General features: G+C 41.4%; 1 protein-coding gene across 6 annotated transcripts in view; it reads right to left on the reverse strand.

Annotated features, from left to right (window-relative positions):
- Nucleotides 1-571: 571 nt before the first annotated feature.
- The window catches only part of LOC148010428 (uncharacterized), a 67,299-nt gene continuing 42,257 nt past the window's right edge, over nucleotides 572-25,613 (reverse strand). For 3 of the 6 annotated variants that reach the window (XR_015689577.1, XR_015689576.1, XR_015689573.1), the window contains 2 exons: nucleotides 7,187-7,364; nucleotides 572-1,021 (listed from right to left, as the gene is read on the reverse strand). Coding sequence is in view for 1 of the 6 variants with exons in the window: in XM_087672104.1 (XP_087528230.1) it covers nucleotides 7,263-7,364 (102 nt within the window). In the remaining 5 variants the exon portion in view is untranslated. Of the gene's footprint in view, nucleotides 1,022-1,301; nucleotides 1,599-6,791; nucleotides 7,365-25,613 lie in introns of those variants that run through there. The other 3 variants (XR_015689575.1, XR_015689574.1, XM_087672104.1) reach the window with 3 other exon arrangements.

Consider the following 25,613-nt stretch of genomic DNA (forward strand, 5'->3'; position numbering starts at 1 on the left):
CGAAAATTTTCTTATGTTGCCATTGTTACACTTGAATAGATAGATGTCATGCATAATCAAGTCCTTTTTCATTTGTTACATTCATTTTACTTGATTTAACTAGATGTTTTCTCTTACATTGAGTAATGCTAAGAGCTCATTCTCTAACCAAACCTCTTGTATCATTAGAGGATTTTTGTATTAACTTATGATTCTTGATCAATTGCTATAACATTTCTATTTGCATAATGCTTTCTCGTGTCAAAAAATTAATTTCCAAATTTGAGAGACAATCATATATTTATACACAATAGCTCTTTGTTGTACTTTGGAAGTAACCCAATGTAATTTCTCATCCCAATTTTGACATAAGAAATCTATGCATTTCTATGATTCACCCATGAACATTGATGCCATTTTTGGAACCTCTTCATCATAAAAGAAGTCCATAAAAGCATGTAATAACATGAAGATTAGGATGTTCACTTTGTGATTTCAAACATTAGGTCAGAAGCATCTTTCTATTTCACTATAAATCTTTAATAGAAATACACTCAATTGTTTGTATTTTGATATTTGCTATTATGTAGCATCTAGAGGAGGAAGTGGAAGAGGCTTTATAGATTGATATCTTGTAATGCTTGGAGATGTGTGAAATTTATCACAAGAAGACCTCTTGCTTAGTTAAGGACATATTTAATCTTACTTTCTAAAGTTGTTCACCAATAAAAACATGAATGTCTCAGACTTCTTAACTGTACTTTTGATAGGTCGCCGATCTTCCAAGTTTGAAGGAGACATATCCACCTGTAACTTAGAATTTGGTTTATGGAGTGGCATGTCCATGGGCTAGTTGTGGACATGTGACTCTCAATGCAAATAGCCATGTCAATGGGACCATTCAAAAAGCATAACTCTAGTGCATGCAAGCATCTCATATAAGCACTTCCTAGTCTTTTATCCCTAATTCTTTGAGATTGAATCTTTTGGCTTGACCCTTATAAATGTCAAGATATTTGTTTCCAAGTCTTCTCTTCTTTATCTATAACATAGCACAGTTAGAATGAAGATGACAGTACAAATCCACAAGCTCATCAATATCAAAATTATTATAAAATGTGATCACTCTAATAGATGAAGAGAAAGACCTAAGATGTGTGGCTTCACATAGCAAAAGAAGACACAAAAAGAAAAGTTGAAGTGAGAAGAGTAAATTGCATTCAAATTACTTGGAGGAGAATATTTTCATTGAAGTATTCAAAACTTTGAGAAAACTATAGGAAGGTTGCAAGGGAATGCACAAGTGATTTAAAAATGTCCTCATCCTTTATTTTAAATGATCCATTGACCTCTTACTTTTCATGCATAACAAATTTGTCCTCAAAACATACTTTGAATTGCTTTATATTCAAAAAATTTAAGATTGAGATAAAACACTATAAAATCTCATATTTTATCTTTATAGAACTCTCTTCCTATGATTGAGAGGTTTTCTCTCTCTAGAGCTAAAAGGCCCAACTTTCCCTATTTAGATTGCAATGAGAGCTTGCCGATGGTCTCCTTGACTGCAATGTGATGCTTCTACTGAGTTGGTTCACACTAAGAATGATTGTATTGGCCTAATGTATCACAACACAAACAAGATTAACATCCAATATAGAATGCTACATGAATACATAGAAAGATCCATAATTTAGGCCACAGATTTCCTATTCCAATGTTGGTTTTAGAACCACACCTCAAAAATATTTTTTATTATGACAATAATATATTACATGAAAATATCATGGTGTATACCTTCATGAGATATAACATTCACAAACAAGGTGAGACCAAGGGGCCTGCAAGTTGTGGTACTAAGGGTTAAAGTTGACATTCTAGTATTCAACCATTGGAGGGGATACTATCGCACAATCTACATATTGATCATATTCTAGTAGTATCAAGAGTGGGCATAAAGATTTGGCTATTCAATACAAAACCAAGACCAAGCCCCAATCCATCATCATCAAGAAGGAGCTACACATGATTATAAAGCAAAAGTAGCATTAAATCTCAACTTTGTAAGGTAGAAGATTGCATGTTAGGATGGCATGCACCTTAATCCAAAAGGAACAACACACTTCTCGTCTTAAATTGCAAAGAGAATTGGCAAATAAGTTCTTTCACACATTCCCCTTTTTGTCAAAATTTTATTGTGCTTGTTAAGTTCTTCCACACATTTTCCCTCTTTATGAAAGTTTGTCCATTTCTCTTAATTGCAACAACTATTCAATTACACAATTCCTACCATAGGCTAACCATGCACATCTAGCTCTATCGTATTGTGATTATAGTGTACAATGATTATGGTCCATCTACATAAATTCCAAAGAAGTTGTGCCAATTGTCTAGAATATATTATGTAGTACTGATAAAGATTTACATTGTATAATATATAGCAAGTTTTTCTTTAAATTTGAATTTTCCCCATGATTTAATCATTTATGGATTTCTATTTGTAGCAATATTGTTGCAATGTCAACAAGGAAAAAAACATAGGAAGCATAAGAACTCATCAATTCAATCTTATTGTGATTATAGTGTATTATGATTATGGTCCATCTACATAAATTTCAAGGAATTGTGCTAATTGTCTAGTATATATTATATAGTACTCATAAAGATTTACATTATATAATCTATAGCAAGCTTTTCTTTACATTTGACTTTTCCCCATGATCTAATCATTCATGGATTTCTATTTGTAGCAATATCATTGCAATGTCAACAAGAAAAAAAAAACATAGATAGCATAAGAACTCATCAATTCCAAGTAAAAGGAGATAAAGAGGTTGTGAAAGATCATGGATAGATAAGTGTTGACATAGCAAGCCAATACTAGGACTTTGAAGCAAGATGTATATTAGGACATCAAGCAATTTGGGCATTGGGGAAGGCACAACCCTCGACATTTGAAAATTTTAAAGAGAATTGTGCAAACTCTCCATCATACTATTGCATGGACTAATATATCTTTACACACTAGACATTCATAGAAACATTTTCTTTTTCTCCATTCAATTTTCCAAGTCATATAATGGTTTAGGTTTTTATAGCAACACCACTGGCAACAAAATTAAAAGCACCAAGCATCAACATCACAAGTCTTCATCAATTCAAGTATTAAAATCTAACAAATAGAAATAGCTAGGTGTCCCTCTTTATCTCTTTCCATGAGGCATTGCATATTGCTAGAAAATTGCACTCTTTGCATCTCCCACTCCTCACTTGCACTAGATCCCTTGCTCTATGTGTGAACCAACCCCTCTTACTGCCTATGTAGCTCCATGAGGAAAAGACTAAGGCATCTCCAATCAAACTAGTCAATCGCTCAACTAAGTGGGTCAAAACCCTCTCTAAATATTATCCCCCATTGATCTCAAAGGATTATATGATCTCCAAATGTAATGCTACTCTAACCCTACATCTACATGATTATAGTTGCATACATGGACTTCGCTAGCTACTCATGCTACTCTACCTACCTCAATCTCAAGAGTCTGTGATGATACTCTACCTTGGCCAATAGCTATCCTCAAAGCATGGGATATGCACATCCATGTAACATGGTTTTGTAATAAATAAATCACCTCTCTCTTCTCTCATGACAACCACTAGCTCATCCTTCTCTTCTCTATGAAGCCCTTAGCATGTGATTATGGATCTACATGATGAACCTCCTCCATCAATCCCCTAAAATTATTCTCTATGGAAAGGGTATCACTCATGTCCTTATCAAGTCTAACCCGTACTAGCTTATTGCAAACCAATTATATTACTCAATGAAAGCTCAATTGTTGAGAAGATGTGCATGCAAACATGAAATGTTATCTTTGGCCTTTGCAAGGGGGACGTGGAGGGGGGGCTCAAAAGGTTTCTCTCTCTTTTCAAGGGAGTCTACTAGAAGCGTGGTAATCTATCTATGTCCATTCAATGCTTTGAAAACCAAGGGGGTATTGCAACATACCATGACAAATGGCAAGCATGTGTGGCAATACTTTATGATGCCTCTAGGGCTTGACACTACTACCTATAAACTCAACAAGAGTGTCATGGGAGAACTTGCTTCCCCCCATAGTGCTCTATATCTCATCTAACAAACCACCTAGGTATCTAACTCATCCCATGGCTCTCTCATATAGAGCAACTATCCCTCATATCAATATTGAAGACATCTAGAGCATTTGTAATCTCTCAAGAAGCCAATCTCAAGATATTGTGTCAAAGACTTTACCGAAATTCACAAAACAACAAAAATGTATGCGGCCATGTGCTTTTGACTACTAGATCTAACTCCTCTAGGTGAAAATATGATCTAGTATGTGAAAAGTCTACAAATAATCTGTCTATCTAGGGGCTCAAAGAGCCTTCCTTTCTACTAGGTCATTGAGCTCCACCTCAAATGTTGATCCATATATCTTGGCTAGGATATGCCCCACCATGATAGCCTTATGATTCTCAAGATTCATGGAGCAACCACATTTGAGAGTGGGGGTGATGATGTGCATGCTCCAATTGTGGGAAAAGCCCTCAACTAGTCCCTTGTTGCAACGATGTGCTGGAAATGGATCTGAGTGGTGTAAACATAAAAGATACTCTCCCCAAATCCTTGAATGATCTATAGATATCATACATTGTAGCCTCTTAATGGATTTTTGTACCATACCATCGATGAATAGTGTTGAGATGATGGGTTGAGGATTAAGTAAGGGGGACAAAGGGGACTTTGCATAAGTGTTTTGCATAGTCAAACAATTGATAGCTATAGGTGATCATGACTCACAAATCTGCCTCCAAGCCTCCAAGCCTCATTGGACTTCATGCTCAAGAACTGTTTGTAAAAGTCCCAATATTACTTGATCTTGCATTTTTGTCTCTTATGAAATTAGTCAATCAGTCATTGAGCTTCATATCCAAATACCTCCCCTAGTTCCTTCTATCATTTGAGACGTGTTTGAATCTTGTAGCATTCATAATCATACCAACTATTTTAAGGCATCTTTCGTAAGTCGACTTTAGAGGAAGAGTGGATAATGTGAAGGAAGTTGGCTACATCAAAAGAGTGTAATAGATTAAAAGGCTATATGCAAGGATATCCATTGGAGCCGCTATACCATAAAGCATGTGATAGGTGACATGCTCATGCACCACCATACTCCTAAATGTGAACAATATGGTGGGTAGGTATAGGTCTATGGGCTAGTAGTGAAAGGGGGGTTATGTTGGAGGAGGTAGAAATGATCTACCCCAATGAAGCAATCAAGTGGATGGGAGGCAAGAAGGAATGGGTACTGAGAAGCCACGTATGAGATGAATTGTCTCCCATGTTGCCAATATGTATTCCATTATGTTACTCCCTCAATATCAAGGTTGGCTATATAGGATTCCCTTAAAACAAAGGTGGCACATTGTTTATTCACTCCCCTAGCATTGAATTCCTCCACCAAAAAACTTCAAGTCTCAAATATTCTCCTCAAGACAGTATTGTATGGCAATGAAGTCTTTCCTCTGAAGACAGCTATACATTATGTTTATGGCATATCTAGAGGTGTCATGTTGAAAATAGCACTCAAAAACATACATGACCTTCATCCCTATCATTTGGAATCTAACCCACATAAAGTGGGCCTCTAGGTCCCTACTCACTCTCATGAATAAAATGGACACGGTATCACATGGAAAATAGCACTCAACATACATGACCTATGTTCCTATCACTTGCAATCTAACCCACATAAAGTGGGCCTGTGGCCTACTCTTTATGTGTTTTCTCTAAACATTGACTTCCACTAGAACCCTACTATGCATGGTAGCCCCATCTTTAGGCTTTGGTGTGCCTCTGCAAGAAAGATCATATCCCTACCCCTAACCACCTCCAAGAATCATTTAGGATTTGACCACAATACTCCATTGCAATGCAAGTTATATCTGTGTCTCATAGGCCATGTGTCCCCACGTTGGGGGGGGGGGGTGTGGAGGGGGGAGAAAGAGAGAGAGAGAGGTTTGCAAGAAAAACAAAAAAAGAAGCAAGACAATAGAAACATTTTCAAAAATAAAGAGCTGATTGAAATAGAAGTAACATGTGCCCATAGTGCACTTCAATCGACTTGGGTACCAATAGCATGCCTTCAAACGCAATGCACTTGATTACAATCGACTTGGATAAGTCAAATAGCTCTACCCAGAGCGCACATTCAACCATTCCAATAGCTTGCCTTTATAGGCAATGCTAACACATTCATCCATTTCTTTGAAATGTGTCTATGATTGCACAATGCAAAGCCTCATGTTTGAACAGGGTTGGAACCCGCCACACAAAAAGAATTTTGAGAAAGGACTGCCATATCAATCATAAGCACATTAGGAAAGGGCGCCACGAGGAAGATATGTATACTGTATACCTCTGCTCTGACAACTCCAGTTTCAGCCTAAAGAAACCCAGGTTTCAAGTCGGGAGGTGACACCTTTGATACATGCACCAATCAAGTGGAAATATCCCAAATGGAGATCCACTCTAGGTTTACACCACAATCAGAATCAACTGATGATGGTGAGGATGAAGATGGGACGAATGTGAAGATGATAATAACAAGATGGTGATGATAAAGATGGTGAGGACAAGAAGATGGGTGAAGATCATCAGTATCAGGATAACAAATCAAGGTGAGGATGAAAATGATTATGTGTAGTTCTACATAAATATCTAAAGGGATAATAGAAGAATACAGCCACTTCTACATTGATTCAAACTCCAGTCTTCCATTGCTCCAGCACGTGTGGCAGGCAAAAGAAGCAGGAACATGTGCAGGTAAAATAGGCAAAGAAGTGATCGGCTCATATTTTTTTTACGAAAGCAGTAGTGATTTCACCCTTCATTGAGTCAATCTGGACTCTCGGAAGGGACAGATTGTCATTCAAATGCAGCAGCTACATTAAATTTATTGTATAACTCTCTCATCCATTTTACTAAGCCGCTTGTGTCTCCTGACCACTATTCCAAGCGAGAACTCAACAGATTTCTTTTTCTTCCAAGAAAATTGTCCGTCAGAAAAAACTTACCCGTCAGAAAAAAGTAATTGAACAAACATGCAGTGAGTACCTGATTGATTTATGGCAGTAAAAGCGTGTAAATTCAAATGATTCAAATGTAAGTCCAAAATCTTACCTTCACTACAGTGATTTCATGTCAACAAAAGTGGATCCTCGTCCCCAGTCATCAGTGGACTCCAGGTGAGATTGAATCATGGATGATGATATTGCAAAATATATAACAAAAGCTCATCAAATCCTACATTTATCCTTGCTTTGGTACACTCTTGCAAGTGAGCAAGTAGCTTTTCTCCCTGACATGCCAATTCAAGAGCCAAATTGTCAAATCAACCAGATAGAACTACAAATCAAGATCATCTTTAAAAATTTGTGTTTCAAAATGAAGTTTGTTACATTTCACGCGGTGGTGCATGTTTATGCATGTAACAAAGTTTGTATTAGAACTATGTTTGGTTTTGAAACCCAAGTTTCACAACCATTTCAGTAGGCATTTTAGCTGTTGCAAAGCCTAGTATGCAGGCCCCATGACCCCCAGGACTAACAATGCTTCAAGAGGATAATCATCTTGAAGAACCACATCCATATGTGGGTAAGATCTATGGGAAGATTACATAGCAACCTGGGTTTCCCAAGTGACTGCATAATGATAAGCTTGCAAAATAACTTGGAATGAGGTAACTGATATTCTCAAGTGAATAGAGATAGTCATGACATCCCAAACACACCAGAGGCTTCCCCTAGACCAGATTGTAAGCAGCATGCCAAGTTTAAGTGAAGAGCAAACAGGGTGGGGTGATTTGCTAACGTATAGTAGAGACCTATGAGACCAAAGTAATATAAGTACAGCTGATCTGCATTCATATCACGTCAAAGATCAACAAAGAAAAACCTTTTAAAATACCATTGATGTATAAGAAGGCTCCTGGATCTCCTATCATCCTACAAGACCCATCATCTGGTTATAGCGGAGTGATCTCAGCTCCTCAACAGAGTCTATTGAAGTGAATCTCCTCAAGAATGTTCAATGGTGGCAAGAAATGATAGCTTGGATAGCCATGTGAATGCCACTTGGCAAATGGATGCACCTGCCTAGCTGTACCAATATGAAGCCCCGGATGGGGAATGTCATATGAACAAGGTATAGGAATGGGATTTTGCGGGGGGGGGGGGGGGAGAGCAAGGTCGATAAACTAGGTAATAAACAGTTCTCATAGTTCTAGTTGAACACTAGACAAGACAAGTCTAGAGAGACACTCCATAAGCTGATTTGATGAAGGCAGTGGCTGATTGTTGCAGTCTGGAGAGAGAGAGAGAGGAAATGAAATGATATATTAACGTCTACAAGAGGCCAAAATGACCTATGAGACCATGAGTTACAACCATCTATGTGATGATACAATCATCTAGAAAAGACCAGTACACATAAATGAATATTAGAAGAAGGCTAAAAGCTGTAAGCTAACGATAAAAGGAGAAACCCTAGCTAATACAATCCAAAGTAAAAAAACCGGATATAGAGAAGCCAAGACTAGGAGTATTATGGAGGTACAAAGGGCCTAGCTCCATAGTTACCTGGAACGGGGAACGGGAATGGGAACAAGAACACGACCCCCTAGAACGGGGGGAACGTCCAAGGTCGGGGAACGGGAACGGGGGGAACGGCACATGTCTTAAGTGCCCCAAATATGCCCTGCATGACCCAAATTGCCCCAAAGAATGTCCCTCTAATTGCCCCAATACCCGTCAATGCTTGAAATTGACCCAAATGTCCCAAAATTGACTCAATTACCCCCATAGCTCCAAATTGCCTTGAATTGCCCCAATTATCCCAATTTCCCTTGAAATTAGACAATATAAATGGATGAATACCTTGGAATTGAGGATCGGCTGAAATTTGATTCTGATTTGCAAGAGTTGATAATGCATCAAATTTGAACTTTGCATGGACTCCTAATTAGCTTGTGGGTTGTCTTGACACTTTGAATCTTCAACCCGAGAGAGAGAGAGAGAGAGAGAGAGAGAGAGAGAGAGATTAGTGTGTTGCTGGCATGGTGGATACTGTACCTACTGCCTCACCAGATTCCATGCGTACGTATATGCACAGGAAAGAAATGTTGTCTTCAGAGCACTCTGCTCCTGCTATGGTTTCTTCTGCTCCCCGTCAACAGCCACCTAGGAGAGTGTATTCGGATGGTCCAAAGGGTCCACCTGCTAAGCTGGCTTTTGATACTAAAGGTAACGTCATTACCCCATGGGATCTTCGTTATCCCCGTCCCAACTCCAAGTCAGCGGATATGCCATCTACCTCCAAAGCTAGTCGTCAAAACTCTTTTTCTATGTTAGCTGATTTTTTGGATGAGGGAGTCCTGGACATTCTCGCAAAAAAGGTCAAATTGAGGCAAGCTCGTACCTGATTTTCTTTTGAATACACATGAAGATCGCCACGTGGAATGTGCAAGGGATTTGTTCTCGCCACAAGCAACATGCCATGTGGACTATATTGCATGAGAATCAGTGGGATGTCTTGTGTGCTGTTGAGCACAAGAGTCACGGTGAAGCTGGAAAAGTTGTGGATTGCCATGGCTTTCGTTTGTTCTATGCAGGGACACATGCCAGGCAGTATTCTAGGGTGCTTATGATTGTACATGAAAAATATCAGCCGGTTCTTATTAAGAATGATGTACATGGCCGCTTTGTGGTCATTGAAGTTTTATTCGAAGGAGAGATCTTGTGGTTACTTGGCCTCTATGCTCCGAATGATCCTTTATCTCGCCGGGAGCTTTGGCATACTTTGCAGACTTCCTTGTCTCTTGGCAGACGGGGTTTTTTGATGGGGGATTTCAATATGTGTGTTGATTCTTCACAGTTCACATCAGAGCATTCGGTAATAGATGCGCCGGAACATCGTATATGGCAGGAGTTGGCTCTTGCCGTTCTTAAGCAAGATCTTTGGTCTTGGCTGCACCCTTCTTCTACGGGGTTTACTTTCCATTTTGCCCAGTATGCTACAACATGGTCGCGGTTAGACCGCATTTACATCATGCAGAATGATGATTTCCTTCCTGAAATGCTCGAAATGAAAGTGTTGCAACAATATGCCTTGTCGGACCATTTTCCTCTCCAGCTTGAGCTCCTTGCACAACCCATTGCACCTTTCAAGCAATTTTTGGATAGACTCCCTTTGCGTTTTAACGTCTTATTTGAAGCATGCAATCTTTCAGGGCTATATGCAGCAATTGATTGATCGATTCCTATTGGATTACTCAACTCAGGGCACTGCTTCGTTTGAAAGATTGCTCTCTAATGTGCAGCGGGTTGCTCGGCAGTATGGGATTCATCATGCCTCTCTTTCTCGGCGGCGTCGATATGCAGCGGAGGACCTCCTGGCTTTGGTTAGTTCTTTGCTGGTGGACTCTCCAGATGATGTATTTCTGCAATCACTGGCAATGCGTCTGGCTGATCTTAGTAAAGAGTTTCAGTTAAAATCTTATCAGCAGGTCAAATTGCAACATCTGACGGAGACTTTGCAAGATAGTGCTTGTCAGACTCATGAGTTCTTTCGAGCGCTCCATGCCTCTCCTGCTCGCGAGAATATGACTAGACTCCAAGATGCAGACAGGCAAATGGTCCTTGATCCGCAGACTATTGTGAATATGTGCAGGAATTATTTTCTCGACCTTCTGGGTTCCACTTCTCCTCCTTCAGGCCAAATTGCTCATGCTCGTTCAGTCTTTTATGATCTGGTCCGCAATCAGGTTCCACAGGACATGCAATCTACTCTGGAGGCAGATATTTGTGAGGCGGAGGTTATGGACGTTCTATTACACTTGCCCAAGGATAAAAGTCATGGCTGGGATGGTCTCACCAATGAGTTCTTTGAGTTTTTTGCCACCCAGCTCGCGAAACCATTGACGGCTTTATTTCAGCAGGTGTGGGAAACGAGGATCATGCCGTCCTCATGGAAAGGTCTTATTAAACTGCTTCCAAAAGTTCCTTCGTCGTCCATGTTGAAACAGTGGCGTCCAATTTCTTTGATGGGTTCTATGTATAAAATCTTTTCCAAAGTAATGGCGAACCGGCTCCATAAGCATATTCCTGCCATTGTGCATCCTCTCCAATATGGTTTCATTAAGGGCAGAAACATTTTGCACAATGTATTAAATGCGCAACTGGCGATTGATTATGCAAGGCATTCTAATCAGGAGGTCGTACTGGTTCAATTGGACCTGGAAAAGGCTTTTGATTATCTGGACTGGTCTTTCAGAACTTATGTCTACTATGGGCTTTGGTGCTCGGATGTCTCGTCTGATCTACACTATCAGTGATGCAACGTCTTCACGTGTCATGCTGAATGGAGGCGTTACCAAGCCAATTGTCCTTGCCCGCTCTGTCAGACAGGGGTGCCCTTTGAGTCCCCTCTTCTTTGCCCTTACGGCTCATCCAGTTCTTTCGATGTTATCTCACATGGCAACTTCTTCTCAGTTGGCTGGATTGTCGCTTCCCTCTGGACAGCACTTCATTAGTCAATCCTTGGCTGATGACAGCTTTATGATTCTACGTGCGGACAAGGATAACCTTCGCAAAGCATTAGATGTTTGGGCTCTCTTTGGTCAAGCTTCCGGTCTTCGCATCAATGCTTTGAAATCAGTCATTCTTAGCTGCACGGAGTCGGATTTGCAGTCATTGGATTGGCAAGGAATGGTTTTTCCCTGTGACTCCATTGTCAAGCATCTTGGGTACCCTTTGGGTGTTGATGTTCCCCCAAAGCAGCTACTACAGTGGATTTCACAGAAACTGGCGGCTAAGTTTATGTATTGGAAGTCTCAGGCCTAGCCCTTTCCTGTTCGCCTCAAAGTAGCCCAAACAATTATGTTGCCAATGCTCACATATTTCTTGCCATTGCTGCCCTGGACTACTACTACACTGAATGCTCTGACTCAGTCTATTCGTTTCATGTTATGGAAGAAGGATTCTTTGCATGCAGGCATTTCCTGGATTTCTTGGTCGCATGTGTGCACCCCTAAACGCATGGGTGGAGGGGCTATTTTAGATGCCCAAACTCATATGCTGGCACTCCGTTGGTCTCTTTTTCGCGCCATGTGCTCGGATCATCATCCATGAGTCGTTATAGACCGTTATTTTATTGAGGATCACGGGCTTCTGCATGGTAATACTCAAATCCGGAGTTCTTGGTGGCATGTTCTTAATGCCGATTCTCGCTTCTCCAGTTCTTCTTTATCTCTGCTTGCCCATTTGGTGTGTTCCTGGAGACAGGTCCTCCAGAAGGTGCAGTGGCATCCAGCGGAGGATCGCTTAGCTACTAATTCTTTTCAATTGGAACTGTTGGCAGTCTCGCGGTTAATTTCGTAAGAAGGTAAACATGAGCTTCGACCAAAATTCAACCGCATGGCACGTTTGGGCTTAACTTCGGTAGCAGATGCCACCCTTGCCAATCGCAATGTGTTGATATCGTTTCGTACAACCAGGAGGCTTTTCAGGATCCCTCGTGGATACAGGTATTTATGGGAACAGCTTTTGATGGTACTCCAGAGCAGACAACCCTTTCCTGCCCTAGCTACGGATCGTCCCTGGCAAGTCTGGGACTTTGCAGGCCGACTGAATTTAGAAAAGGCTTCAGCTAACCAGATGTACCATCTTCTGATTAAAGATTATCAATGGTTGGTTACTAAAGCTAATACTCTATGGGGATTGCATAAATCCAGGTCATGGTGGAGGGTAACTGTGATGGAGGGCTGGTTGAACAAGACACCCTTCAAATATAAGGTCTTTCTTTGGAGGGTGATGATTGGTGGTCTTCCGCTTGCTTCAGCCCTTTCCAAGCGTCGAATCTCCAACGGCAACTGTTTCTTTTGCACCACCACTGTGGAATCTGCCCGTCATCGTTTTATTTCATGCCCCATCTCTCAAAAAACTGGTCATTCTTGTCGGCCGTTTGGCAAGCAGTGGTTGGTTTCTCGCTACGCCCGTTTAATTGGGTTTTTGCGAGGCCCAAATATCCCACACCGACACAGCCTCATATGAAGATCTTGTTTCACTTTCTTCGATATTGGGGCTGTTGGCATAACTGGACCATTCGGAATGCTTTTCTTTTTGATTCCGCCTTTAATGTTCAGCGGCATATTGCGCGGCTTAAAGGTCTCTTGTATTGGCAGATAGATCTTCTCTGGCACTCTGACATGCTCCCTCGGGAGGACTTACATCCTTGGCGTATGGCAATTTCCTCTGTGTCTTTGCCATGACTTTGTAACTCTTTGGTTGTCTGGTTCTTGTAGAGAGTCAGTGTGTACACATGATGGGGTAGAGCCATCGTGTATCTTGTAATCATGCAAACTTGTACCTTTTTTTCGTAATTAATACAATTACCTTTTACAAAAAAAAAAAGAGAGAGATTAGTGTGTGCATATTAGGCAATGGAGATGAGTGAATATGTGGTAGAAGGACTGTGACCCAAGCAAAAAAAAAAACCGGAAAAAACGTCAATTTTCGGTCAACAGGCCTAGAACGGCCGTTCCAAACAGGGAACGGCAGGGGGAACGGCCTTGGGAACGGCAGGGAACATTCCCTAGCTGTTTCACCCCCTGGAAGGGTTTGGAACGCGTTAGGCCGTTCCTACAAGGCGGAACGACCGTTCCCTGTTTATATGCCTAGCTCTAACCGAGCAATGATCTCTTGTATCTACATATGCATGTGCTGCTGACATCTATGTTGGGTCCTAGGGCATCTAGACTAACAAGCTAGGTGAGGCAAGGGGGGCACATAGAGAGAGAGAGAGAGAGAGAGAGAGAGAGAGAGAGAGAGAGAGAGAGAGATGTTAACTCCTCAGCAGTTCCATCTTTATTCTTTCCGTCACATACACCACTATTTTTAGGTGCCTTGAGGCTATAGCCAAATTTGGTCGTCCCTACAAGAGCAACTTCAGCAATATAATCCATTGCCTTCTTTTCACCCAACTTCCCCTTGGCAAGACTAGATGTTTGTGAAACTTGATGACTTTCAGAGAAAGTCGGCTAATCAGATCTATCATAAGATGGTAGAGGATAAGAGATGGGTCACTGAAAAAGCCAATAAAGTTTGGAGTACTCAAGATAGCAAAAGCCCTCACAGAAGAGGTAGTGGTACCTTTCCCATATGTCATAGTACACCATACATCTACACATGTGCTTCTCCATCATGGGCTCTTTGTCACAAAGCTGGCACATTCTATCCTCTGTTGGAATAATCTTTCAATCTATCTGTCTCTATCCTCAGCCAATGGGAGGAGGTGCACATCTATGTAGTAGCAGCCTGCATATTGTTACATCCTTGGACATCCAAATGGGAGCTAGCCACATTTGGTCACGGTGGTCATGAAGTGACTTAATACGAATGCACTTAGGGCACTCGAGGTTAGGGCAGCCGAGTCCTATTCATAAGACTCAATGCCCTATTGTGCACATTATTGTGTGATCACCATTCTTGGATTCTTGACCCATTGGCCGATGCATCTGTACACTGGGATGGTGTGGACTCATGGTATGAAATGCCAGTCCTTGGGACATGATCGTGACTTGAAGTGTTGTTGGCTCCTAGGCTTGGGGGAGAGCCCATTTGGCTCTATGGCTAGAAGGTGAGTTTGATGTCCAGTCCCTTTATATTTGTGGGTATAGCTTGTGCCGTGTCTCATGTGAAAGTTAGATCCTAGGTGGGCATTTCACATACCATGAGAGAGGTGTGTGTCCATATACTATGGTCGGATAATAAGTCCATTCTCAAAGAGGTGTAGGAAGTGGCTTCGGTAAAACTCCATCTTCGGTCCCAAAAGGAGAAGCGGCTGCACCCAAGTTCTCCCTGTCTCAACTCTTAGGACATTGACCCTAATGACTGAATTCAGCTTGGATTGATTGAGGGGGAGTGGGACAGTCCAAGCTATAGTCAAAGGGCTCATCCAAGTTGCCATCTATGAGTACCAACATTCCCTCCCACAAGAAAAAAAGATATATTAATGTCTAGATAAGACGAATATGGCCTATGAGACAAAATCTAGAGTACATCCATGCCTAATGTCATCTCATCAGTAAGTTGAAGATAACAGCAAAATAAGTGGCCTATGAAACAATGCTAAGAATAATTGTATGATGGGGCTATACTAGAATACAACCATGTCTAGCATTGTCCCATTGATGGAATGAAAAGGAAGTCCTAATTTGATAGAACTACTTGTAAAAACTGTGGTGGAGACTATAGGCTATAGCTGATCTCAAAATTCACACATGATGTCAACTATGATGCAATCCCTAATTGCTTGATTAATGTGCTCGGTAGTGAGTCTCCGATGTTTCATGATGATAGCTCTAATCTGGCTAGCGTGCTCAAACATGGTCCTAGAAGATAGGGTCCTTGTGCTCAGCAAAGTGAAGTGGCTTTGTCTGATGTCACTCCATGGCATGGACTGGACATTATCCGGCAAGATGGCTCTATCTCTGCTGGGCTAGTAGTGTCAATAGGGTCTGATCTACGAAAAATTTTATCACTACTCTCCGTGTGGATCCCTCTAAGTGAGTTGGCCTTCTATCTCGTAGTAGTGTTGTGTGGCACCTCTGGAGCTCCAGGAGGAAGAGGCCTGTGTTGAGATAAAAATGAATTAGCCTAACTTAAACAGCCCCAAAACACACTTAATTAATGAAGAAAACCTCTTATTTTAAAAAGAAACATGATCCTAGAGAGTTACTGTGTCCCACATGCAAAACCCTAATTTGGATGCCCCAAACTTTCTATAAATATACATGCAGCCCACCACTCTCCCTCAACCTCGTTTCTGCAAGTTTCAAGAGCCATCTCTATTGCCCACACCCCCTTCACAGAGGACATCGTGGCCAAAGCCTTCCATCATAGTCTGCTTGTTGGGAATAAAGGCCTGGTGCCTTTTAAATGTGCTCGCGTGTGAACACATCCTTAGCACTTGTACTTACACATATATATCTATCTAAAAACCTAAAGGTACACTCTCATTATTGTACCTACAAACGTGCTACCTCTCTACTATGCTCTCTCTCACTCTCTCTCTCTCACTGCGGCTAATGGCAGTCTGTCTCGATCTCCGTGCCTAACCGGTCCCTACAAACTGGTATCAGAGTTGCGGTTGAGGCGTTCGTGCCTCTCGGAGTTCGCGAGCAAGTAGGCGAGACAAGTCGAAGGCAGGCTTGTGTGCAGGAGAAGCAGCCGTGTTACTAGTCAACAGGCGATTGACAGGAGCTGTAGCCTGAATCCGGCGGCAAGTCGCAGGCGAGCAAAAAGTGTCGCAGGGCGTGCGACAATCTGTGACAGACGATTGCTAGAGACCAAGCGACATGGCAGTTGCTGATGACGTGACGACTGTAGCGTTGCACAGCGACCACGACGAGACTAGAGTCGCGCAGCATGGCGGGACAGGTCCAGTGCGCGACAGCGACTTGCACGGCGGGTCCATTGACCCGTCGTTCAACATTTTTTTTTCTTCTTCAAATTTTCTTTTTCTTTTTAAGTTTCCCTACCGAGCGTTCACGCATGGAGACACAACCTCCAATTTTCGTGCATTCTTGGCCCAAAATTTTGGGGCTTTTTCCACATTTGGGGAATTTGATGCAGGACAAGCAAATCTGTCTTAGAAATTCCAGGAATTTGTGACATTTTGTCCCCGACATTTGGGGCTTTCATGTACATGCACAAATTGGGCTGAAATTAACCCCAATTTCTCAACATTGCGGCACATTGGACCCCGTGCAATTTGGGGCTTTTGCAGTTTGGGCAAAATTTGTGCAACGTTTGGTCATTTTATGTACATGCAGGTTGAATTCCACGCAATTTGGACATCAACACTTCGTAAAATTTGGGGGTTTTACCGAAATTGCTCTATTTTGGCAAAACAAGCCTGTCGTATGCATGACAGAGAAAATGCAGATGTGTGTTTGATGCTTTGAGCACAAAATTTTGGGGCTTTTGACCGTTCGTGTCAAATTTTATGCCTGTGGGTACATGTACAACAGAAATTGCAGCTGAAATTTTGGGATTCCTCATGTAATGTGATGCATATGCCCTTGGAACAACTGTAATCAGTTGGATAATGCTGTAGCACATGGTTTGGTGCTTCTGAAAATTTAATTACAGATCTGAAATCTGTGCTTCTACGTGGTTATTTATTGCTGATTGGTACTTGTTTATACCTTGGTCACTTGGGTGACAGTTTGGGCTTGCATTTGCTGGTTTTTTGGTCACATTTGGGCTAAAAATCATGGCTGGCAGCAATGACAGCAATAATCAGATGCACATAAAGAAGATTGAAGGCGCACATAACTTTGCAGTTTGGCAAAAGCAGTGCTACAATATCCTGTTGCAAAAGAAGCAGGCAAAGCCAATCAAAACCAAAGGGGCAAAGCCCGTGGACATGGATCAGGACGATTGGGATGAGTTAAATGAGCTTGCACGCTCAACCATAGAGCTATCAATTTCTGATGCCTTGCTCTTCAACATTGAAGGTTTGGATTCTGCATATGCTATATGGACTAGACTGGAAGAATTGTATGCACAAAAGAGTGTTGCAAGCAAAGTGTATTGGCTGAAAAAGCTTATGGATTTGCGTATGAAAGAGGGAACAGCAATGTCTACTCACTTGAGTGAGTTTAACTCCATTTCCAGCGAGCTGGTTGCCTTGAAATTCTTGATTGATAAAGAATTTAAGGCTATGTTCTTGCTTTGCACTCTGGCAGAGAGTTGGGATACATTCACGACTGCTATGAGCAATTCTAATGTGATTCTTTTGTATGTTGATATAGAGAGTGCTCTACTCATGGAAGAAATGAATTGGCCAAACAATGCATCCAATAAGTCTTCCAGTGCTTTACATACTAGGGGCAGATCATAGCAGAAAGGCAAATCTGATAGTAAAGGGACGCAGTAAATCACGTGGCAAGGATGTTGAATGCCATCATTGTGGCAAGAAGGGTCACTTTAAACGTGACTGCTACAAATGGAAGAAAGAGAAAGGAAAGGGCAAGAAGACAGATGATAGCAAGGAAGACAAGAAAGAAAATCAGCCTAAGAAGAGCACTGTCAAAATTGAAGAGGTGAATCTAGTCACTCATGACAGTGACAGTGGGAATGACGTACTCTTGGTCTCTTCACACTTTAGTGCACATGCTTTAGTTGCAAACATAGATGATGACATGCATACTTTACCAATACATGCTTTAGTTGCCTTGAAGTTCATGATTGATGAGGAATTTAAGGCTACTTTCTTGCTTTGCAATCTACCAGAGAGTTGGAATACATTCAGGACTACTATGAGCAATTCTAACGTGATCCTTTTGTATGCTGATGTAGAGAGTGCTCTACTTATGGAAGAGATCAATCGGCAGAACAATGCATCCAGTAAGTCTTTCAGTGCTTTGCATACTAGGGGCAGATCACAACAAAAGGACAAATCTGATAGCAAGGGACGCAATAAATCACGTGGCAAAGATGTTGAATGCCATCATTGTGGCAAGAAGTGTCACTTTAAACGTGACTGCTACAAATGGAAGAAAGAGAAAGGAAAAGTCAAGAAGACATATGATAGCAAGGAAGAGAAGAAGGACAGTCAGCCTAAGAAGAGCAGTGTAAAAATTGAAGAGGTGAATGTAGTCACTCATGACAGTGACAGTGGGAGTGATGTACTCTTTGTCTCTTCACACTTTGGTACACATGCTTTACTTGCAAATACAAATGATGACATGCATACCTGGATTCTCGATTTCAAGTGCTTCCTTTCATGTCACCCCTCATCATGAGTGGTTCTCCGTCTATACAGAGGATCGACATGGTGTTGTCCATCTTGGGGACAACTATAAAAGTGAGATTGCAGGTATTGATAGTGTGCAGTTACAGTTTCAACATGGCTCTATCTTTACACTTCAGTATGTACGGCACATATCTCAGCTCAAGAAGAGCTTGATTATCATAGGGCAGCTAGATGATGATGGTTTTCATACCACCTTTGGCACCTTTGGTGATGGAAAATGGAAGATCTGTAAGGGATCTAGGGTTATTGCCAAAGGTTGCAAAAGTGATACTTTGTATCCACTTCATGTATCTAGTGTGCATGACCATGTTGTTGCCGTGATAGAGCAACCAAGCATTTCTTTGTGGCATGGCCGGTTGGGACACATGAGTCAAATAGGAATAAAAGCGCTTTCTCGTTTGGGTTACTTGCCTTGTCTTCGTTATGCTGATTTTGAGCATTGTGATCATTGTATTTATGGCAAACATGCACAGACGTCTCACAAAAAGTCTCTTTCTTTGAAATCTTCTCCTCTAGAATTAGTACATTCGGATGTATGTCCAATGCCAAGATTATCTTTAGGGTGAAAGAAATATTTTGTCACCTTTGTCGATGATGCTACACAGAAAGTATGGGTTTACCCTATTCGTACCAAGGATGAAGTGCTTAACAAGTTTAAAACATTCTTGGTATTGGCTGAATATCAAACAGATAAGACACTAAGTGTCTTCGCTCTGACAATGGTGGGGAATATGTGTCCAAGGCCTTTCAGGTATTTTGTGACAGCAAAGGGATAAAGAGGGAGCTCACTGCCCCTCATAATCAGTCCCAAAATGGAGTTGCAGAGCATATGAATTGGACCATACAGGATAAGGTCCATACAATGCTGTCTCATGCTGCATTACCCCATGGTTTTTGGGCAGAGGCTGTTATAGCAACCATTCACTTGATTAATTGATCACCAAATAGGTCAAAATGTGCCCGTTGTACAGCAGCAAATACCTGCTGTAAATGAACTTGTAAATGCAAGAAATGATGCTGGAAATGATCAGCCAGCTATTGCCCATGAAAATGAGCCATTACATGTGTAGGAACAGCCAGGACAACAAGCTATTAATGCTGATTTGCAGGCTGAAATGCCAAGACAGCATGCTGAAAATGGAAATTTGCAAGAACAGCCAACAAACAATGACCATTGGGTTAGGAGATCATCTAGGGCTACTAAACAACCTAACAGATTTTTTCCTGGTGTAATTAATGTGGCTGATTATGTCATGTTGACAAACTGTGGTGAACCATCTTGCTTCAAGGAAGCAATGGACAGACAGGACAGCAAGAAATGGTAAAAATCCATGCTATCAGAGATGGAATCTCTTGAAAAAAATGGCACTTGGGACTTGGTGCAGTTGCCTAAAAAGGACAGAAAACCCTTCCATGCAAATGGGTTTACAAGATGAAGGTCACTTATGGTTCCTCACCAAAGTACAAAGCAAGATTGGTTACAAAGGGGCACAAGCAAGAGCATGGAATTGACTTTGATGAGATTTTCTCTCCTATAGTCAAGATGACTACATTAAGAATCATTTTGGGCTTGGTTGCAGTTGAGGATATGGAGCTCATACATATGGATGTAAAGACTGCGTTTTTACATAGTGATCTACATGAAGACATATATACGCAGCAACCTGAAGGGTTTCTTGAACAAGGGAAAGAAAAAATGGTATACAAACTCAAAAGGAGTTTGTATGCGCTGAAACAAGCACCAAGAGAATGGTATCATAAGTTTGATACATTCATGCAGTCCCAAGGCTTTCATAGAAGTAAAGTGGATCACTGCTTGTTCACCAAGAAGGCAACAGATGGCAACCTGCTTATCTTGGTTTTGTATGTTGATGACATGCTGATTGTTGGCAGGGATACTCATGCCTTGGATTCATTGAAGCAAAGTCTTCATGGCAGCTTTGACATGAAGGATCTTGGTGATGCAAATCACATTCTTGGCATGCGAATACTCAAAGATAGATCAAAAGGCTTACTCTATCTATCTCAGCAGGAGTATATCTCCAAGGTTTTGCAGCATTTCAATATGGAGGGGGGGAAAACAATCGGGGTTCTAGTGCCTCCATATGTGAAACTTAGTGCAGAGGACAGCCCTACATCTGATGATGAGAAGGCTGAAATGGCCAAGATACCATATGCTTTGGCCGTTAGCAGTTTGATGTATGCTATGGTTGCTGCACTTCCTAACATTGCCTTTGCAGTGGGAGTGGTTAGCAGATACATGGCAACCCCTCGCAAGAAGCATTGGGATGTAGTGAAAGGTATTATAAGATACCTCAAAGGCACAAAGGAGTTGTGCATCTGCTTTGGAAACCAGAAGGCATTTGTTGTTGGCTTTACGGATGCAGACTATGCTGGTCATGCGGACTGCAGGAAGTCCACTTCTGGATATGTGTTTACTTTCACAGGAGGAGCAATCTCTTGGATCTCCAAGCTACAAAAGTGTGTTGCATTGTCTACTACAGAGGCAGAGTATGTGGCTGCCACTGAGGCATGCAAGGAGGCTTTATGGCTTTCACGTCTAATGGAGAGCTTGGTATCACAGAGTTACCTGTTCTCCATTGTGATAGTCAAAGTGCTATCATGCTAGCACGGAATCTTGTCTTTTATGCAAAGACAAAGCACATACACGTGAAGTACCACTTCATTAGAGATGTACTTATAGCAAGAGCATTGAGCTTGTCAAAGTGCATACAGATGATAACCCTGCAGACCTTCTCGCGAAGGGTCTTCCAGCAAAGCGGTTTGCTCATTGCCGACAGATGATAGGAGTTGAATAGATATATGTATTTCAGCTTTGTACATACCTAGACTTAGCTGATTCTTTTCTCCTCGCAAGGCACATTGCCTTCAGGTGGAAGGTTGTTGGGAATAAAGGCCTCGTGCCTTTTAAATGTGCTCAGGTGTGAACACACCCTTAGCACTTATACTTACACATATATATCTATCTAAAAACCTAAAGGTACACTCTCGTTATTGTACCTACAAACGTGCTCACTCTCTACTCTGCTCTCTCTCACTCTCTGTCTCTCACTGCGCCTAATGCCAGTCTGTCTCGATCTCCGTGCCTAACCGATCCCTACACTGCTATCACCTAGTGCCTATTTTCAGCTTCTATACCTGTTGTCTACCTCCTAGATGTTGGAGATGTCTCCGGCTGGAGGAGTGAGTAGCAACTCGAGGAGTGAGCACGTGAGTGAGAGTGACAAAGAGAGAGAGAGAGAGAGAGAGTATGATCCGATTTGGGTGTACCAACAATGTGTTGGTACACAATAAATAAAATGTATTTATACTTAGGGAACGTAAGGGTGCATTTACATGTACAACTAAATAATACACATGTACTATATACGGAGGTGAATAAAGAGCCTTTATCCCAACAACCTCCCACTTAAAGGTCCAAAGTGAACCTCTAACCAACTCACACTAGTTATATGCAATGCTCATGCTGAGCTTTACTTAAACTTTTAGTGAAAACATCCGCAAGGTTGTCCTATGTTTGGATCTTGGTCAATGTGATTAGACCATCTTCCAGAATCTGTCTGATAAAGTGATATCGCACATCTATATGCTTTGTGCGTGAATGATACATGGCATTTTTAGACCCCAACACTGCAGTACTTATAGACATGCCGAGATCCTCTGCAAGTCTGCTCAACCATATAGCTTCCTTAGAAGCTTCAGTAGCTGATATGTATTCAGCTTCAATAGTACTCAGTGCTACGATGTTCTGCAACCTGGAGCACCAAGAAACGGCCCCACCAGTAACTATAAAGACATACCCACTAGTGGATCTATGAGTGTCCAAGTCACAACCCTACAAACTAAGTGCACCCTACCCATAGCAAATACACTTTCTTTGTGTACTCTTTAGGAATTGAAGAATACACTTGACAACCTCCCAATGTGTTTTGCCATGATTTGACATAAACCTGCTAACAGCTCCCACAGTCTGGACAAGTAGCAACCATAGCATACATAAGAGACCCACAAGCTCATGCATAAGGCACTCCCTTTATAGCATTGGCTTCCACGTCATCTTTTGGGCTGTTGGCTTTACTAAGCTTAAAGTATGGAGGTAAGGGCACCCCAAAAGGCTTGGCTTCAGTCATGTTAAATCTGTCTAGTACCTTTTCAATGTACTTTTCTTGAGATAAAAACAGCAATTTCTGTGTTCTATCCTTGCGAATCCTCATGCCCAATATATGCTCTACATTCCCCAAATCTTTCATGAAAAAAGCTAATTTCAGCTGATCTTTGAGAGCATCCAAGCTAGTCTTTCTTTTCCCAGGTAGCAACATATCATCCACATACAAAACAAGTATGATGGGGCTGCCATCTGTATCCTTTTTCATGTACAAACAATGATCTGCATGGCTGCGTGTAAACCCATGAGAGAGCATAAAAGTGTCAAAATTTTGGTACCACTGTTGTGGTGCTTGCTTCAGCCCATACAAGCTACGTTTTAGTTTGCACACCATCTGCTCTTTTCCAAGAACTACAAAGCCCTCCAGTTGTTTCATGTAGATTTCCTCATCAATGTCACCATGCAGAAATGTTGTTTTTACATCCATTTGATACAGCTCTAAGTCCAATACAATAGTGAGAGCAAAAAGCACACGTAGAGTGGTCATCTTCACAACAGGTGAGAAAACCTCTTGGAAGTCAATCCCTTCCTTCTACACATACCCTTTAGCAGCCAATCTTTCTTTGTACTTAGGTTTGCCATCAACTGTCTTTACTTTGTAAACCCATTTGTTTGGAAGAGACTTCCTTCCTTTGGGCAATGACACAACCAAGTATCATTAGCATACAGAGATTTAATCTCTTTCTGCATAGCTAGCTCCCACTTACTGCTAAATTTGCATGACTTGGCCTCTTTATAGGTAAAAGGCTCACCCTCATCTGTAAGTATCACATAGTGCAAAGAGGGGTCATACCTATGTGGCTACCTTCTTAAACGTGTAGACCTGCATACCCAATGATCTACATTTTCAAGAATTGGGTCTACATCTGGATGTATGTTATTTTCAGCATTTATTGGCTGCTATAAGCCATTTTCAGCATGTTGTTCATGCTGTACAGCACCTTCATTTTCATTACCAGCACCTGCATTTTCATAATTAGCAAGTCTTTCTTGCTGTCCATGACCTGGAGGTATGTTATTTTCAGCATTTATTGGCTGCTATGAGCCATTTTCAGCATGTTGTTCATGCTGTACAGCACCTTCATTTTCATTACCAACACCTGCATTTTCATAATCAGCAAGTCTTTCTTGCTGTCCATGACCTCCTTGTGCTTCTATTTGCTGTCCATCATCATCTGGCTCAAAAATAACCGGCTGATCATCAATTTCAGTCTATAGTACAGCATCATGAGGCTCATCATTTGAAGTAATAGGTGGCTGCAAATTCTAAAATTTCACCTTTTTCATGTCTTCATTAGAGGCTAAAGTACCTTTTAGCAATTTTGCCTCATTAAACACAACATTACAACTGCGAATAATTTTCTTAGACTGAAGTAACCACACTCTATAGCCAAATTCACCTTCATCACCGTAGCCCATGAAAATGCCTTTGGTGGATTTCAGGTCAAGTATACTTCTCAGCTCATCTCTAACATGCACAAAAGCATCACAACCAAATATCCGTAAATGGTCATTGTTAGCAGATTAGTCAGTTCATGGTTGAGTCTGTACATGTGGTACAGCAAGCTGGGCATAGAGATATTTTAGGCATTTTATTTGACAGTATTTATTGTGTTTTGGCATTAATTGCAGCCAGTCGACTAGCATTTAATGTTGGCCGACCAGTCATATTTTTGGCATTTATTTAGCCTATATATTCTCAAGCTCCCTCCTCATTCATTCATCACTTGACAATTCTTGGGGAGAGGGAGCATGTGCCAGTGCCTCCACAGCCGGTGACTCACATTGCTTCTGTACTGTCTCATGTCTTGGTATACATCTGAGTTCTCATCTGTATTGTGTTCTTTCTTTCCCTTTCTCTTTTGTTTTGTGTTTCAGCAATTTATTACAGCTTATGTTTACGCTTCATTGCTGCACCACTTCTAACATGGTATCATATTTCAGGATCTGTGTTCCTGCTGTGTTTTCTTGCAGATTTCAGGACTGTTTTCACCCTTGCTAATCAGGCGGCTGCTGCTCCAACCAGGCAACCTGTTTTACCTACGTTTTTTGCTGATATCAGCATCCATACAGCCTGTGCATGTGTTTCAACCTGCGTTTTGGTGCCTCAACATCTCCTCCTAGCTAGGCGCTTGCACTATCAAGCCGTTTTGGCTGTTTTTGGCAGTTTTTGACTGATTTCTTGACTTTTTACAATAGCTTTTGTCTTATTTTGGTCAAATTTTGGGTTATATTGTATGTGAACTCTTGCTTTTTGCAGTTTGTGCTCATGTTTTGGCTATGTTCCCTCTCCAAATACCTTCTTTTCTTTATTACTTTTCTAAATCCTCTACAAATGGCTCCTCCATGCACATCCACTGATGACAAGCTCCATGGACCTGATTATCACACGTGGAGTGCGGTGATGAAGGCCTGGTTTATCCAGAAGCGGTTATGGTATGTGGTTGGCGGAGCTATGGCCTACAATCTTCTTCTGTTCCATCTAATTTTGATGAAGACAACCATGAGGAGACAATGCTTACATGGGATTCGGATGATACATGT

This window comes from Lygodium microphyllum, chromosome 29, assembly GCF_053477565.2.
Source record: "Lygodium microphyllum isolate KBCC chromosome 29, Lygodium_microphyllum_v1.1.10, whole genome shotgun sequence".
Taxonomy (NCBI): domain Eukaryota; kingdom Viridiplantae; phylum Streptophyta; class Polypodiopsida; order Schizaeales; family Lygodiaceae; genus Lygodium; species Lygodium microphyllum.